General features: G+C 46.7%; 1 protein-coding gene and 1 non-coding gene across 2 annotated transcripts in view; one reads left to right on the top strand and one right to left on the bottom strand.

The window, feature by feature from the left end:
• The window catches only part of LOC126235093 (SET domain-containing protein SmydA-8), a 349,448-nt gene that overhangs the window by 221,994 nt on the left and 108,775 nt on the right, over positions 1-18,679 (top strand). The window contains exon 5 of the mRNA XM_049943826.1: positions 13,011-13,321. Coding sequence (XP_049799783.1) covers positions 13,011-13,321 — 311 coding nt within the window. The remainder of the gene's footprint in view (positions 1-13,010; positions 13,322-18,679) is intronic.
• On the bottom strand, positions 11,043-11,116 carry Trnai-uau (transfer RNA isoleucine (anticodon UAU)). The gene has a single exon. It is a non-coding gene; the product is annotated as a tRNA-Ile (tRNA).

The following is an 18,679-nucleotide window of genomic DNA, read 5'->3' as shown; positions in this document are numbered from 1 at the left end:
ACTACGTTCTTCTGTTTCGAGCATTGGTTCAAATGGTTCAAATGGCTCTGAGCACTATGGGACTTAACTTCTGAGGTCATCAGTCCCCTAGAACTTAGAACTACTTAAACCTAACTAACCTAAGGACATCACACACATCCATGCCCGAGGCAGGATTCGAACCTGCGACCGTAGCGGTCGCGCGGTTCCAGACTGTAGCGCCTAGAACCGCTCGGCCACCCCGGCCGGCTTTCGAGCAGTGGTATGTGGGTTTGGAATTCCAGTACGCCCCGTTTCTCGACCTCCCTTCGTGTTGCTTTGGTGCTAGCAGGGTTCGCGAGTGCGACATTCAGTTCTCCATTGAATTTTGCAGGTTCAGTTCTCTTATTTTTCGCCACAATCCTCTTCAAAGGCCGGCCGATACAGTCATTAAACACACACTTTCAACGGCATTGTGTCCTAGAGAATGACGTTTTTCCTCTTTCCCTGCATGCAGTACAAATCACGATACGGTGCCTCTTCAAACACCAAACACTTCGCCTCACATTATTACAGAAGAACCCACCAAACCAAACGGAACTTGAAAGTAATCTGCTTGCTGTTATGCATGACCTTCACCTCTGAGCCATCGCTAAATGAGGTACCCGGTATGGTGTCCATTCATATTAAAGCATGCTTCTATCTGACATCTTAGGGAATCATGTTGTTGTTGTTGTTGTCTTCAGTCCTGAGACTGGTTTGATGCAGCTCTCCATGCTACTCTATTCTGTGCAAGCTTCTTCATCTCCCAGTACTTACTGCAACCTACATCCTTCTGAATCTGCTTAGTGTATTCATCTCTTGGTCTCCCTCTACGATTTTTACCCACCACGCTGCCATCCAATACTAAATTTGTGATCCCTTGATGCCTCAGAACATGTCCTACCAACCGGTCCCTTCTTCTAGTCAAGCTGTGCCACAAACTCCTCCCCAATTCTATTCAATGCCTCCTCATTAGTTACGTGATCTACCCATCTAATCTTCAGCATTCTTCTGTAGCACCACATTTCGAAAGCTTCTATTCTCTTCTTTTCCAAACTATTTATCGTCCATGTTTCACTTCCATACATGGCTACACTCCATACAAATACTTTCAGAAACGACTTCCTAACACTTAAATCTATACTCGATGTTAACAAATTTCTCTTCTTCAGAAACGCTTTCCTTGCCATTGCCAGTCTACATTTTATACCCTCTCTACTTCGAGCATCATCAGTTATTTTGCTCCACAAACAGCAAAACTCCTTTACTACTTTAAGTGTCTCATTTCCTGATCTAATTCCTCCAGCATCACCCGACTTAATTCGACTACATTCCATTATCTTCGGTTTGCTTTTATTGATATTCATCTTATATCCTCCTTTCAAGACACTGTCCATTCCGTTCAACTGGTCTTCCAATTCCTTTGCTGTCTCTGATAGAATTACAATGTCATCGGCGAACCTCAAAGTTTTTATTTCTTCTCCATGGATTTTAATACCTACTCCAAACTTTTCTTTTGTTCCCTTTACTGCTTGCTCAATATACAGATTGAATAACACCGTGGAGAGGCTACAACCCTGTCTCCCTCCCTTCCCAACCGCTGCCTCCCTTTCATGCCCCTCGACTCTTATAACTGCCATCTGGTTTCTGTACGAATTGTAAATAGCCTTTCGCTCCCTGTATTTTACCCCTGCCATCTTTAGAATTTGAAAGAGAGTATTCCAGTCAACATTGTCAAAAGCTTTCTCTAAGTCTACAAATGCTAGAAACGTAGGTTTGCCTTTTCTTAACCTACACTCCTGGAAATTGAAATAAGAACACCGTGAATTCATTGTCCCAGGAAGGGGAAACTTTATTGACACATTCCTGGGGTCAGATACATCACATGATCACACTGACAGAACCACAGGCACATAGACACAGGCAACAGAGCATGCACAATGTCGGCACTAGTACAGTGTATATCCACCTTTCGCAGCAATGCAGGCTGCTATTCTCCCATGGAGACGATCGTAGAGATGCTGGATGTAGTCCTGTGGAACGGCTTGCCATGCCATTTCCACCTGGCGCCTCAGTTGGACCAGCGTTCGTGCTGGACGTGCAGACCGCGTGAGACGACGCTTCATCCAGTCCCAAACATGCTCAATGGGGGACAGATCCGGAGATCTTGCTGGCCAGGGTAGTTGACTTACACCTTCTAGAGCACGTTGGGTGGCACGGGATACATGCGGACGTGCATTGTCCTGTTGGAACAGCAAGTTCCCTTGCCGGTCTAGGAATGGTAGAACGATGGGTTCGATGACGGTTGGGATGTACCGTGCACTATTCAGTGTCCCCTCGACGATCACCAGTGGTGTACGGCCAGTGTAGGAGATCGCTCCCCACACAATGATGCCGGGTGTTGGCCCTGTGTGCCTCGGTCGTATGCAGTCCTGATTGTGGCGCTCACCTGCACGGCACCAAACACGCATACGACCATCACTGGCACCAAGGCAGAAGCGACTCTCATCGCTGAAGACGACACATCTCCATTCGTCCCTCCATTCACCCTGTCGCGACACCACTGGAGGCGGGCTGCACGATGTTGGGGCGTGAGCGGAAGACGGCCTAACGGTGTGCGGGACCGTAGCCCAGCTTCATGGAGACGGTTGCGAATGGTCCTCGCCGATACCCCAGGAGCAACAGTGTCCCTAATTTGCTGGCAAGTGGCGGTGCGGTCCCCTACGGCACTGCGTAGGATCCTACGGTCTTGGCGTGCATCCGTGCGTCGCTGCGGTCCGGTCCCAGGTCGACGGGCACGTGCACCTTCCGCCGACCACTGGCGACAACATCGATGTACTGTGGAGACCTCACGCCCCACGTGTTGAGCAATTCGGCGGTACGTCCACCCGGCCTCCCGCATGCCCACTATACGCCCTCGCTCAAAGTCCGTCAACTGCACATACCGTTCACGTCCACGCTGTCACGGCATGCTACCAGTGTTAAAGACTGCGATGGAGCTCCGTATGCCACGGCAAACTGGCTGACACTGACGGCGGCGGTGCACAAATGCTGAGCAGCTAGCGCCATTCGACGGCCAACACCGCGGTTCCTGGTGTGTCCGCTGTGCCGTGCGTGTGATCATTGCTTGTACAGCCCTCTCGCAGTGTCCGGAGCAAGTATGGTGGGTCTGACACACCGGTGTCAATGTGTTCTTTTTTCCATTTCCAGGAGTGTATTTTCCAAGATAAGTCGTAGGGTCAGTATTGCCTCACGTGTTCCAACATTTCTGCGGAATCCAAGCTGATCTTCCCCGAGGTCGGCTTCTACCAGTTGTTACATTCGTGTGTAAAGAATTCGCGTTAGTATTTTGCACGCCCGCATCTCGTGGTCGTGCGGTAGCGTTCTCGCTTCCGACGCCCGGGTTCCCGGGTTCGATTCCCGGCGGGGTCAGGGATTTTCTGTGCCTCGTGATGGCTGGGTATTGTGTGATGTCCTTAGGTTAGTTAGGTTTAAGTAGTTCTAAGTTCTAGGGGACTGATGACCATAGATGTTAAGTCCCATAGTGCTCAGAGCCATTTGAACCATTTAGTATTTTGCAGCCGTGACTTATTAAACTGATAGTTCGGTAATTTTCACATCTGTCAACACCTGCTTTCTTTGGGATTTGAATTATTATACTCTTCTCGTAGTCTGAGGGTATTTCGCCTGTCTCATACATCTTGCTCACCAGATGGTAGAGTTTTGTCAGGATTGGCTCTCCCAAGGCCGTCAGTAGTTCCAATGCAATTTTGTCTACTCCCGGGGCCTTATTTCGACTCAGGTCTTTCAGTGCTCTGTCAAACTCTTCACCCCAGTATCTATCTCACCCCTAGTGAGATAAGCCTCTACATCCTTACATTTGTCTTCTAGCCATCCCTGCTTAGCCATTTTGCATTTACTGTCAATCTCATTTTTGAGACGTTTGTATTCCTTTTTGCCTGCTTCATTTACTGCGTTTTTATATTTTCTCCTTTCATCAATTAAAATCAATATATCTTCTGTTACCCAAGGATTTCTACTAGCCCTTGTCTTTTTACCTACTTGATCCTCTGCCGCCTTCACTACGAGTACTTCATCCCTCAGAGCTACCCTTTCTTCTTCTATTGTATTTCTTTCCCTCATTCCTGTCAATTGTTCCCTTATGCTCTCCCTGAAACTCTGTACAACCTCTGGTTTAGTCATTTTATCCATCTCCTTAAATTCTCACCTTTTTGCAGTTTCTTCAGTTTTAATCTACAGTTCATAGCCAATAGATTGTGGTCAGAGTCCACATCTGGCCCTGGAAATGTCTTACAATTTAAAACCTGGTTCCTAAATCTCTGTCTTACCATTATATAATCTATCTGATACCTTCTAGTATCTCCAGGATTCTTCCATGTATACAACCTTCTTTTATGATTCTTGAACCAAGTGTTAACTATGATTAAGTTATGCTCTGTGCAAAATTCTACCAGACGGCTTCCTCTTTCATTTCTCTCCCCAAATCCATATTCACCCACTATGTTTCCTTCTCTCCGTTTTCCTACCTCGGAATTCCAGTCACCCATGACTATTAAATTTTCGTCTCCCTTCACTACCTGAATAATTTCTTTTATCTCATCATACATTTCATCAATTTCTTCATCATGTGCAGAGCCTGTTGGCATATAAACTTGTACTACTGTAGTAGGCATGGGCGTCGTGTCCATCTTGGCCACAATAATGTGTTCACTATGCTGTTTGTAGTAGCTTACCCGCACTCCTATTTTTTTATTCATTATTAATCCTACTCCAGCATTACCCCTATTTGATTTTGTATTTATATCCCTGTATTCACCTGACCAAAAGTCTTGTTCCTCCTGGCATCTAACTTCACTAATTCACACTATATCTAACTTTAACCTATCCATTTCCCTTTTTAAATTTTCTAACCTACCTGCCCGATTAAGGGATCTGACATTCCACGCTCCGATCCGTAGAACGCCAGTTTTCTTTCTCCTGATAACGACGTCCTCCTGAGTAGTCCCCGCCCGGAGATCAGAATGGGGGACTATTTTACCTCCGGAATATTTTACCCGAGAGGATGCCATCATCATTTAACCATACAGTAAAGCTGCATGCCCTCGGGAAAAATTACGTCTGTAGTTTCCCCTTGCTTTCAGCCGTTCGCAGTACCAGCACAGCAAAGCCGTTTTGGTTAGTGTTACAAGGCCAGATCAGTCAATCATCCAGACTGTTGCCCCTGCAACTACTGAAAAGGCTGCTGCCCCTCTTCAGGAAACACACGTTTGTCTGGCCTCTCAACAGATACCCCTCCGTTGTGGTTGCACCTACGGTACGGCCATCTGTACCGCTTAGGCACGCAAGCCTCCCCACCAACGGCAAGGTCCATGGTTCATGGGGTTGGTAGGGAATCATGCACTGTCTGAAAAACTCCCCGTTGGTCATGGACACGCTGGCAGACAATGATGACGCCTTTCTTCAGTGTCTCAAACCTTTTGGGTCAGATTTAACATGAGATAGTGGGTCCACAACCGATTATGTTGAGATATGGGACCAGTGGTCGGAAATGCATATTTACTGTGTTATGGATAGACACAGCGTATACCTCATAACGATCACGTAGCTCGGAGTAATTGTTCATAGTGACGACCATCAGTCCCAATGGATGCATGGGAACGGCGCATGATGGTCTGCCCCGCTTTTTCAAGGATCCCTGGCGTCTGTTGAACCAGGATACAGACAGTTTGGAGACCACCAAGCAGATCTTCATCCATTTCTACAACGGTTTCTTACACCAACGACTGGACGTAACCCTGTACGAAAAAGTCCATATAATCGTTGCTGGTGGCCATCGCCGTGGGTAGCGTGGAGACTGCCGTCGCTCCAGACATGGCTGTTGCGGCAGATGAAAAGACCACCACATGTGAACAGTGCAAACTGTTCGAAGTTCGGCACTATAGTACTGCGGTGGATAATCCACTGACAGAAGTGAATAAGGGGGTACAAATCCACTGGTTCAAGTGCTTGCACATGCGTTCTTTATGATAGGGGTGTAATACCTGTTCCACAAGTACTCTCCACACTGTATCATTCGAAGTGTGGGTCTTACGGGCAAATGGAATGGTGTTTATTGCTAGATGGTTGGCGACACGATTCAGCCCCATCGCTTCAAATCTCATATTCGGACATGTCTTTGGCGGGAACCTTGGCGGGCACTCTGTGACGTGAACGACTTCGTACCTGGTAAGATGGTATCCACAAAGATAAAGTTCTTCCAATTAGGATGATGCCTGTTGGGAAAGAGGTCTCCGTAAATTCGCACTGCTTTACGGACGTTATATCCTGCGTCACCGTACATTAAATGCATACCTGTCAACTCTCGTGATGATTAATGTTCCGTCTCTGGCTACGCGTCATGCGCCGTACACAGAAACATACCTTACCATGGAAACATTAGAAGCTGTCTGATGCAATGGACAGCTGACACTAGGGATAGCGGTGTTCGTGAGGCACGGGTTGATGCGCCGGTGCGATGCATGCGATCGTCATATGATACACGTGCTGTGGGCTGAGTTGTGTAAGGTACGTTTGTTCGGTGGTCAGGGATGTGCGCTGTTTACCACCTGCTGCCTGTTCCAGTGTACAGCAGACACCAAAGATGTTTTGCAAGAGTCCGGCAGATCTGAATACACCGTTGCCATGCATGCATTGAGACTGATGGTAGTTGCTATGCGTGATACGCTGTGTATATCCCTAACACAATAAATAGCTCCCTTCTCCATGTAGTCGGTTCTGAACCCACTATCACCAGTTTAAGTTTGACCCAAAAGGTTGAGTCACCCTGTATATTATTACAGTATATGAGGCTTGCGTAAAGCAAAGATTTCTAGTTCCATGACAACAAAGACTCCTGTTGTTGAGCTCAGGGGTAAACAGCTGGCCGACGTACTGGACCTTTCCTAATTGCCCATTGTGTGAGGTGTTCTCGCACATTTCGGAGAAAACGGGCTGCTGCTCCACCATATATGAACAGCATTTCGCGCCGCTGTTGGAACTGTACTTCCTCTGCAAACGACTTGCCTGTAGAAGCAAGATGCCTTACTTCAACTGATGCATGAAACCGACCTCATCTGTGATCAATATGTTGTGGAAAGAGGATCTTCACCATATCTTTGCAATAGCCATTGGCAGAAATGCGTACTGGTAGGCTGATCTTGTGGCCGAAGAGCTTGAACACGTTGGACACTATATGAGTATAGAAACTGTTCACGCAATATCGCCCAAAGTAAAGGATGACTAACCCAGATGGCTGCTGAAACTCTACGCACTACGCAGGATCTTCTTCCACTCGTTGCAAATTCGCTCCTGCACAACAGGAGTACGAATGATGCGAGGTCGCGATCCGTCGTTTTTGATGTTACTGAGCGGATGACTAATAGTGCACAAGGTTTACTTTCTGGATAGCTTTCAGAATAGCTGCTTCCATTTGCCAGACCGTAACAGAAGATCTGTCATTTCCCGTGTGGAATAATAGGCCTCCACTACGCTGCTAAGTGAAAAGATAAAACTGTAACATAAAAGCATTTCACAAAATTATCAAAACACAAACTGGTTCCATAGGTTCTAGTGTAGTGCTGCACTTTCTCAGAACTGTGAATACAGTTTAAGTAACACTAACAGATATTTACTGCAGACAGTAAAGGAGGAATGTGTCATCATTCGTTTATTGCATTCTGTAGGTCGTTCGTAATAGAAAAGAGCTAGCAGCAGAAGAGATGTGTTTCGCAGTAGCGAAGATAAACAGGTGCTCATTGTTCTTAAGGTGAGCACTTTAGACAGCATGCTTACTGGGCATTTTTGTCCTGTTTTGGTCCATACTACCACCTCTCAAAATTTAGAACACTTTTTTTTGACATCCTTGCTTCGTTCAGTTTTCCGGATACCAAGTCCTGTTACAGCGTATATATAATGAGTTTCTCCAAGTTCTTTTAATGAGTAATGCTGCATATTCAACATCCGGTCATTAACTGTAAGCTGTGCCAAACTTCACAGGGGATGTAACACAGACGATTGTGCTTGGTTTTCGAGGGTAGCTTCACCGTTGCTGATCCAGAAGGCAGTAGTTTGTTATGGCACAGAAGCAATTTATGAACACTTACGTGAGACGCATTTCTAATTGAAGACTCCACATCACCTGGAATATTTACTTTCAACCATTGTTATCTTATCTCAAAATACTCAATTGTTTTTCTTGTGTGTTCTCGTTCAGAGGCACTGTTTTGGTTTATTCTCCGCATATGAAGTTATAACGACTCTCCATTGTCGCTCTATATCTACTCATGAATTGACGATGTATTTGGCACATGTTTCGACATGTTACCTTTCAGTGATATTTGACATTACAAAATTGGAAAACGTGTTCTATTATGGAAAATACTTTTTATTCACAAATCTCTTGATGGCTCTTGGTGAATGTGTTAGCTGTTTTCGAATGTAATATGTCATCAATAGGACCAGTACTTGTTACGAAAATAACGCATCATGTTGACGCCTAGCGCACAACGTGGTCACTTAAAAAAATTTGAGTTGATTTTAAGTGACCACGTTGTGCGCTAGATGCTAACATTATGCGCCATTTTCTTGGCGAGAAACTGGTTCTTATAATGGCATATTACACTCCAAAATGGCTAAGTGCCATAAATTCACCAAAAGCCCTCAAGAGACTTGAAATAAAAATTTTACGTTTATTTATATTTCATATACTATCTGCTGGCAGCATATGTATGATCATGTGTACATATATACTTGAGACTGACTATTAGGCTGTAATTGCTCAACTGGGGCGCGGAAAATATCTTATTGAAATAATATACAACCTAGGAGGAGCTATGAGCTTTTTATTAAAACAACTTTGTTTGCGAACCTCTTCTGTCTGTGTACGTAGGTAAAACATTGGAAGTTATATTTATATCGAAATGCGGTCACAGAACCATTTAGCACATGTCATAGCAACCAGCACATGATCGTACACAGGTATAAGACAGACATAAAAGGTCATATAAAAAAAAAGACGTAAATCATATGTCAGATGTTTTATGTATTCGACTGACTCTTCAGCCATAGTGGAGACCTCGGATCGCTGAGGAGTGTATGACCATAAAGGGCACTCTGGTGTAATGTGGTAGATAGTCTGTCTGTTAGCAACACATTGACACTCCGGTAATGCTGTATTTCCCCATCCTACAATGAGTCCACATGTTTGCCGTGGTTTGTTCTTGCAGTTTTGAGATGAACCATACTTTCCGGTGAACGAGGAAGCTCTATGGCTTTTCGTGGTTCAGAGATGGTGGGCACATACGGGAAAGGATTCTTACCTCTGGTTTAGCGACACTTCGGTGATACAAAAACCGTCAACAACTAGTTTCCGGGCTTTTAAGCACAAAGGAGCTCCTCATCATGAGGAGATCGTGGTAGGGGAGCAAACGGTTATTTTGTAGTTTAGCGTATTCTCTGACAAGAGGTGCGGTGGATGAATGCGGCTGTGAATACTGAGCCGGTAGGTAAGATAGAGGTTATCGTTCGAGATATTATCCGCATGGGACGGTTTGGTCCTTCGTCGACCTTTTTTACATGGCCAGTATTGACCTGCACTGGTGTAATAAAGTCCACTAACTCAGAGCTGAACTATGGTTATAAATGGTGTTCGGAAGTTTGCTTTACTAACTTCTAGGGCCTGTAAAGGGGAGTAAGTAGATAATATTTTGAACAGGAACGCATGTCCAGATACGTCATCCGACGACGGTACATAACATCAAAGTTATAGGCTCCGGCGTCTTTAAACATTTGTATAATATGCATGATTCCGTGATGATGCTAGAAACTTTCTAGGATATGGAGAAGGATAAATGTATTAATATGAGGTAAGGTTCCCCGTATCGGAAACGAACGAGCCGAAAGCGGAAAATTTTCTAGTGCCTCTGACAGTGGAATACATGTACCGCTACTGTTGTTGCTAAGAATGTAGGGTATGCAACTTTCAGAGGTGGTAGTATGGAAGAAAACAAGAAAAAATATTCAGTAAACAGGGGCTCTACAATGGCTACCTTACGATCGATGAGCACTTGTTCGTATTCGCTACTGTGAAACACATCTCCTCTATTGTTGGTGTTGGAAGTTACGTACGCTACATAGTCTTAGCAACAACAGTACCAGTACATGATACGAGTACGTGGTACCATTGCATGGTAGCACAGTTAGAGGGTCAGAAGGTTTTCGCTTATAACTGTCGACAGGTTCGTTTCCATTACAGTGACCCTTACCTTAAGTTTATATATTTATCCTTCTTCATCATCCAAGTGAGTCTGGAACATCATCACGAAATCACCCTGCATATCCATACATTTGGCGTTCTGTAGCGTCGCTGGATGACGTTTCCGGATGTGGTTTCCTATTCGAAGTATTGTGTAAAATTTGGGAAATTTGTGGTAAGGACTATGGGACCAAACTGCTGAGGTCATCAGTCCTTAGGCTTACGCGAGACTTAATCTAACTTATGCTAAGGACAACACACACGCCCATGCCCGAGGGAGGACTCGAACCTCCGACGGGGAGAGCCGCACGGACCGTGACAATGCGCCCTAGACCACACGGCTACCCCGCGCGGCTAAAGTATTGTGTACACACTCCTCTCTACGAGTCGAAGTTTGTAAGAGGAATTTCCGAACACTCCGTCTAAAGTTTTGCAGCAGGTTGTTCCTAATTCGAAGTTAAGTGGTCTTCGTTGGATGTTGAGTCTAGCGTAGACAGCAACTAGCCGACAGCGGAACTAGAGGTGGCAACTGTGATGTCCGCTACGGCGTCACCATACTGCCGCGACTGATAGCCTCCATATTGCACATTGCTGACAATTCGCTGTAGCAACTGTGGCGCCGCTCGAGTCCTGGACTGACAGCGGCTTTACATTTGAAATTACAATGAAATGAACACCCTTAGCTGCTTACAGGCGTTGACATACGTCAACGGGGACAGATGAAAATGTGTACCCCGACCGGGACTCGAACCCGGGATCTCCTGCTGATATGGCAGACGCTCTATCCATCTGAGCCACCGGGGACACAGAGGATAGCGCGACTGCAGGGATTTATCTCTGGCAAGCCTCCTGCGAAACCCACATTCTCAACGTATTGTCCCGCACTACATTCGTAGTGCCCCCACCCATTATACTCATTACTCGCAGCGCGTTTCCGATTCCCGTAAGAGTTCGGGCACTGTTTGTGCATTGGCACAGAAGAAGAAAATGGTCAGGTGGCCGGTGAGCCTTAACTATATACACTCCTGGAAATGGAAAAAAGAACACATTGACACCGGTGTGTCAGACCCACCATACTTGCTCCGGACACTGCGAGAGGGCTGTACAAGCAATGATCACACGCACGGCACAGCGGACACACCAGGAACCGCGGTGTTGGCCGTCGAATGGCGCTAGCTGCGCAGCATTTGTGCACCGCCGCCGTCAGTGTCAGCCAGTTTGCCGTGGCATACGGAGCTCCATCGCAGTCTTTAACACTGGTAGCATGCCGCGACAGCGTGGACGTGAACCGTATGTGCAGTTGACGGACTTTGAGCGAGGGCGTATAGTGGGCATGCGGGAGGCCGGGTGGAAGTACCGCCGAATTGCTCAACACGTGGGGCGTGAGGTCTCCACAGTACATCGATGTTGTCGCCAGTGGTCGGCGGAAGGTGCACGTGCCCGTCGACCTGTGACCGGACCGCAGCGACGCACGGATGCACGCCAAGACCGTAGGATCCTACGCAGTGCCGTAGGGGACCGCACCGCCACTTCCCAGCAAATTAGGGACACTGTTGCTCCTGCGGTATCGGCGAGGACCATTCGCAACCGTCTCCATGAAGCTGGGCTACGGTCCCGCACACCGTTAGGCCGTCTTCCGCTCACGCCCCAACATCGTGCAGCCCGCCTCCAGTGGTGTCGCGACAGGCGTGAATGGAGGGACGAATGGAGACGTGTCGTCTTCAGCGATGAGAGTCGCTTCTGCCTTGGTGCCAATGATGGTCGTATGCGTGTTTGGCGCCGTGCAGGTGAGCGCCACAATCAGGACTGCATACGACCGAGGCACACAGGGCCAACACCCGGCATCATGGTGTGGGGAGCGATCTCCTACACTGGCCGTGCACCACTGGTGATCGTCGAGGAGACACTGAATAGTGCACGGTGCATCCAAACCGTCATCGAACCCATCGTTCTACCATTCCTAGCCCGGCAAGGGAACTTGCTGTTCCAACAGGACAATGCACGTCCGCATGTATCCCGTGCCACCCAACGTGCTCTAGAAGGTGTCAGTCAACTACCCTGGCCAGCAAGATCTCCGGATCTGTCCCCCATTGAGCATGTTTGGGACTGGATGAAGCGTCATCTCACGCGGTCTGCACGTCCAGCACGAACGCTGGTCCAACTGAGGCGCCAGGTGGAAATGGCATGGCAAGCCGTTCCACAGGACCACATCCAGCATCTCTACGATCGTCTCCATGGGAGAATAGCAGCCTGCATTGCAGCGAAAGGTGGATATACACTGTACTAGTGCCGAGACATTGTGCATGCTCTGTTGCCTGTGTCTATGTGCCTGTGGTTCTGTCAGTGTGATCATGTGATGTATGTGACCCCAGGAATGTGTCAATAAAGTTTCCCCTTCCTGGGACAATGAATTCACGGTGTTCTTATTTCAATTTCCAGGAGTGTATATACTAAGATGGTATCTGTTCGTGGTTCTGTCAGTGTGATCATGTGATGTATGTGACCCCAGGAATGTGTCAATAAAGTTTCCCCTTCCTGGGACAATGAATTCACGGTGTTCTTATTTCAATTTCCAGGAGTGTATATACTAAGAAGGTATCTGTTCTTTCGGACATGTCCGAAAGAACAGATACCATCTTAGTATATATCTTAGTCTTTACATTTGACTCAAGCGAGTTCTGGCACCCGCGTTGCGCAGGTGAACGGGCACGAGGTGCCGCTGACGGAGCCGAGCTACGTGTCGGTGTACGAGTGGGCGTCTCTGCTGGAGCACAGCTGCCGCGCCAACTGCTCCAAGAGCTTCAGTGAGGCGGGCGAGCTGCTGCTGCGCGCGGCGGCGCCCATCGCGCGCGGCCAGCGGCTCACCATCTGCTACTCTGACTCGCTGTGGGGCACCGCCAGCCGGAGGCAGCACCTGCGAGAGACCAAGTTCTTCTGGTGCCGCTGCGCGCGCTGCACCGACCCCACCGAGATGGGTACCTTCTTCAGCGCGCTCCGCTGTCCCCAGCCGTAAGTACATCGCCCTGTCTACTCGCCTGAATGTCCTAACCTATTTAATACACTGTTGTTGTTGTTGTTGTGGTCTTCAGTCCTGAGACTGGTTTGATGCAGCTCTCCATGCTATTCTATCCTGTGCAAGCTTCTTCATCCCTCAGTACCTACTGCAGCCTACAACCTTCTGAATCTGCGAAGTGTATTCATTTCTTGGTCTCCCTCTACGATTTTTGTCCTCCACGCTGCCCTCCAGTACTAAATTGGTGAGCCCTTGATGCCTCAGAACATGCCCTACCAACCGGACCCTTCTAGTCAAGTTGTGCCACAAACTCCTCTTCTCCCCAATTCTATTTAAATCTCCTTATTAGTTATGTGACCTACCCATCTAATCTTCAGCATTCTTCTGTAGCACCACATTTCGAAAGTTTCTATTCTCTTCTTGTCTAAACTATATATCACCCATGTTTCACTTCCACACATGGCTACACTCCATACAAATACTTTCAGAAATGACTTCCTGACACTTAAATCTATACTCGATGTTAACAAATTTCTCTTCTTCAGAAACGTTTCCTTGCCATTGCCAGTCTACACTTTATATCTTCTCTACTTCGACCATCATCAGTTATTTTGCTCCCCAAATAGCAAACCTCCTTTACTACTTCAAGTGTCTCATTTCATATTCTAATTCCCTCAGCGTGACCCGATTTAATTCGACAACATTCCATTATCCTCGTTTTGCTTTTGTTGATGTTCATCTTATACCCTCCTTTCAGGACACTGTCCATTCCCTTCAACTGCTCTTCCAAGTCCTTTGCTGTCTCTGACAGAATTACAATGTCATCGGCGAACCTCAAAGTTTTTACTTCTTCTCCATGGATTTTAATACCTACTCCGAACTTTTCTTTTGTTCCCTTTACTGCTTGCTCAGTATAAGATTGAATAGCATCGGGGAGAGGCTACAACCCTGTCTCACTCCCTTCCCAGCCACTGCTTCACTTTCATGCCCCTCGACTCTTATAACTGCCATCTGGTTTCTGTACAAATTGTAAACTGCCTTTCGCTCCCTGTATTTTACCCCTGTCACCTTCAGAATTTTATACACTGATGAGCCAAAACATTATCACCATCTACTTAATAGCTCGTTTTTTCCTCTTTGCAACGAAATATATCACTAACTCTGTGCGTCAAAGACCTGACAGTATGGTGGTTTGTTTGTGGAGGTATGTGGCATTAGATGCCTACGCACAGCTCACGTAAGTCGAGTAAATAATGGGCCGCTGATCTGTATACGCCGTGATAGGGTCCGATAGAGTCCCAGGTGGGTTCCATAGGATTTACATCGGGCGAATTCGGTGAGTTCAGTATAATGCTCCTCAGACCACAGTGGCGCGGTTCTGGTTCCCACACACGGACGGTTTTACTGCTGAGAGAATACATCACCGACGGGGAAGACATACAGCAAGAAAGGATTCAGGTGGTTCGCAGTTGTCAGCGTGTCTGCGACTGCTACCACAAGGCCCATTCAAGCGCAGGAGAATGTCTCTTGCAGCATGATGCTGCTCGCACCAGCGCACGGCGCACTGCACGTTTCGAGCCACCGTTCACTTCGATGACGGCGTGTGTGTAGACGACCATCGACGTAGTGTAGCAAAAATGTGATTCACCCGAAAAGCCGACACGTTTCCGTTGATCGCTGGTCGAATCCCGATTGTCCCGTGTCAACTGCAATCGTAACTGACGATGTCGTTAGGTCAACATGTGAACAAGTGAGGGTGGTCAGCTACGCAGCTCCATGTTCAACAATGTCAGAAGAACACTGTACTCCGAAACACTTGTTCGTGCACCAGAATTGTGCTCTTTCGTCAGAAAAAATGGCTCTGAGCACTATGGGACTTAACATCTGTGGTTATCAGTCCCCCCGAACTTAGAACTACTTAAACCTAAGTAACCTGAGGACATCACACACATCCATGCCCGAGGCAGGATTCGAACCTGCGATCGTAGCGGTCACGCGGTTCCAGACTGAAGCTCCTAGAACCGCACGGCCACAACGGCCGGCTCTTTCGTCACAGATGCCACAGATCACCATATATTTCACTTTACAGAGCAGACAAGCCTCCGAACCCCATGTTCTGTGAAGAGTCGTATATGTCCAACATTTGACTCTGTAGTTCTGTACGCTCGATGTTTGGTCACGGACTGTGACAGTCGAATTGGACAGACGTTTAAAACGGATGAGCTATGTTGCGTGTTGTTATGACCCCATGGAACTAAAATGGTCTGGACATAATTGTGGGTCCTATGGCTGCTCTTGGAGATGGCTCATCTGAACTTCAACATGAGGAAATATTAGTTCACTTTACTACATGAAAGATAAAAACATTTACAGTCACTGACTGTTAAAGCAACACTTGATGCACTAATTAGCAAGCTCTTGTCTTGGAGTACAGTGGAGTGGAACAATATAAGAACAAGATCTTTTTTTTTTTTTTTAATTTTTACAATTCCCGTAGATGCTCACGACAGCAGCACGTGAACATTTGACCAACTTTGCCGTTTTCGAGTTACTCGTTCATAATAATAGTATGCCCCTTGTCAAAGTCGCTTATCTCAGTAGATTTACCATTTGCAGCCCATGTCTTCGCTAGGGTGATCCCACATCTGGCTCTGCTGCCCTTATATACACTATTGGCCATTAAAATTGCCACACCACGAAGATGACGTGCTACAGCCGCGAAATTTAACCGACAGGAAGAAGATGCTATGATATGCAAATGATTAGTTTTTCAGAGCATTCACACAAGGTTGGCGCCGGTGGCGACACTTAAAACGTGCTGACATGAGGAAAGTTTTCGACAGATTTCCCATACACAAACAGCAGTTGACCGGCGTTGCCTGGTGAAACGTTGTTGTGATTCCTCGTGTAAGGAGGAGAAATGCGTACCATCACGTTTCTGACATTGATAAACGTCGCAATGTACGCTATCGCGATTGCGGTTTATCTTATCGTGACATTGCTGCTCGCGTTGGTCGAGATCCAATGACTGTTAGCAGAATATGTAATCGGTGAGTTCAGGAGGGTAATACGGAACGCCATGCTGCATCCCAACGGTCTCGTATCACTAGCAGTCGAGATGACAGGCATCTTATCCCCATGGCTGTACCGGATCGTGCAGCCACGTCTCGATCCCTGAGTCGACAGATGGGGACGTTTGCAAGACAACAACCATTTGCACGAACAGTTCGACGACGTTTGCAGCAGCATGGACTATCAGCTCGGAGACCATGGCTGCGGTTACCCTTGACGCTGTATCACAGACAGGAGTGCATGCGATGGTGTACTCAACGACGAACCTGGGTGCACGAATGACAAAACGTCATTTTTTCGGATGAATCAGATTCAGTTTACAGCATCATGATGGTCGCATCCGTGTTTGGCGACATCGCGGTGAACGCATTTGGAAGGGTGTATTCGTCATCGCCATACTGGCGTATCACCCGGCGTGGAGGTATGGGGTGCCATTGGTTACACGTCTCGGTCACCTCTTGTTCGCATTGACGGCACTTTGAACAGTGGACGTTACATTTCAGCAGGATAATGCACGACCGCATGTGGCAGGTCCTGTACGGGTCTTTCTAGATACAGAAAATGTTCGATTGCTACCCTGGCCAGCACATTCTCCAGATCACTCACCAATTGAAAACGTCTGGTCAATGGGGGCCGAACAACTGGCTCGTCACAATACGCCAGTCACTACTCTTGATGAACTGTGGTATCGTGTTTAAGCTGCATGGGCAGCTGTACCTGTACACGCCATCCAAGCCCTGTTTGACTCAATGCCCAGGTGTATCAAGGTCGTTATTGCGGCCAGAGGTGGTTGGTATGGGTACTGATTTCTCAGGATCTATGCACCCAAATTGCTTGAAAATGTAATCACATGTCAGTTCTAGTATAATAAATTTGTCCAATGAATACTCGTTTATCATCTGCATTTCTTCTTGGTGTATCAGTGTTAATGGCCAGTAGTGTACTTTTCATTACGCGTCACGTGCCCGCAACGCCACCAGGCGGCATCCAACATCGCGGTGGGCAGTGATCATAATCTTTTGACTTATTAGTGTATACTTGACGAACAGGTCCTGGCAAGTCAGGAATGTAACGAGATTATGCTGCCTTTTTCCGTTATAAGGTGTTGCAAGCCGAGTGGACGTGAGACGTTCTCATTCTACTAACAGAGCATTGAAAGCATGTGACTGAGTAAATCATAATTTACTGTTAGACAAGAAATATCGAATGTATTCAGCACACGTCTGGTTTAGTTCATATTTGGGAGCTAGAATGCAGAACGTTTCTCTCGTCAAACTGCGGCCCACCGGCAGCATTCGGCCCGAATGAAGTATTCATATGGCCCTTGGTGTTCAGCCGTCTTTTATGATAATACGCATCTAGCACATCCGAATCCGGAAACGTCAACGTTAAGAGCTTCTTGAGAGTGTAGTTTTCCTGCTCAGTAACACATAAAGATTCTTACAGAGACAGTAATATCTTACAGAGACAGTAATATCGTAACATGTGATAAATTTTAACTGATGTTTCAGAAATCGACCGTGAGCTACTCAAAGTTGGCGGCCGCTTACCTCAAGGGCAGAGGGGCAAGTAGCGTGGCTACTGCAGGGTTCGACGATGTGAGAAGGGGGAATATTTCATTGTTCGTTTTCCAATGGTTACAACTCGTGGGCGTGTATCTCTCGTGCCATCAGCTGCTATGGTACAAATTTCAAACAAGAGTAACTTGGATTCGTGAATGCTCATTATGAAGACGGTCGTCTTCAAATACGGTACACATTTGTAGCGAGAAATATGATCTTGAATTAAGGCTACTGTAATACAACGCAGTTATTAGAACATTTAGTAAACATTTATGATCAAGTCTCATATTGCATAATGTATTTAAATACAAGTAAAATTACTGTTATTAATCAATTAATCATCCGCTAACACAGGTAACACAACAACACGTCGTCAGACAATTGTTGTGGAGAAGTGGGTAGCTGACGTTGGCAGAAACCTGAAACAAAACAAAACAAATAAAACAAAAAGAAAAACAGTCGACAAGAAGTGTTCTGAAAAACACAGACTTTTACCGATGTGTACTTGGCGGCCGGCGGCCAATTTATCGCGCCCTTACAACACCTAGTCTACTGAGGATGCGCAACATACTAATTTACGTAGGTTACCAGTTGTTAATAATAATAACGGCAGACATGCGTCCCGAGGCACCGCCCCACATTGTCAGTATTGGCTCTTGAGTAAAAACATTTGACGACCATTGCCCTAGGTTGTACTACTAATACTAAGAGAGATGCCAC

The sequence above is a fragment of the Schistocerca nitens genome, chromosome 2 (genome assembly GCF_023898315.1).
Source record: "Schistocerca nitens isolate TAMUIC-IGC-003100 chromosome 2, iqSchNite1.1, whole genome shotgun sequence".
NCBI lineage: Eukaryota > Metazoa > Arthropoda > Insecta > Orthoptera > Acrididae > Schistocerca > Schistocerca nitens.
Note: the sequence above shows the minus strand (reverse complement) of the source record. Positions and strands in the feature narration are given on the sequence as shown.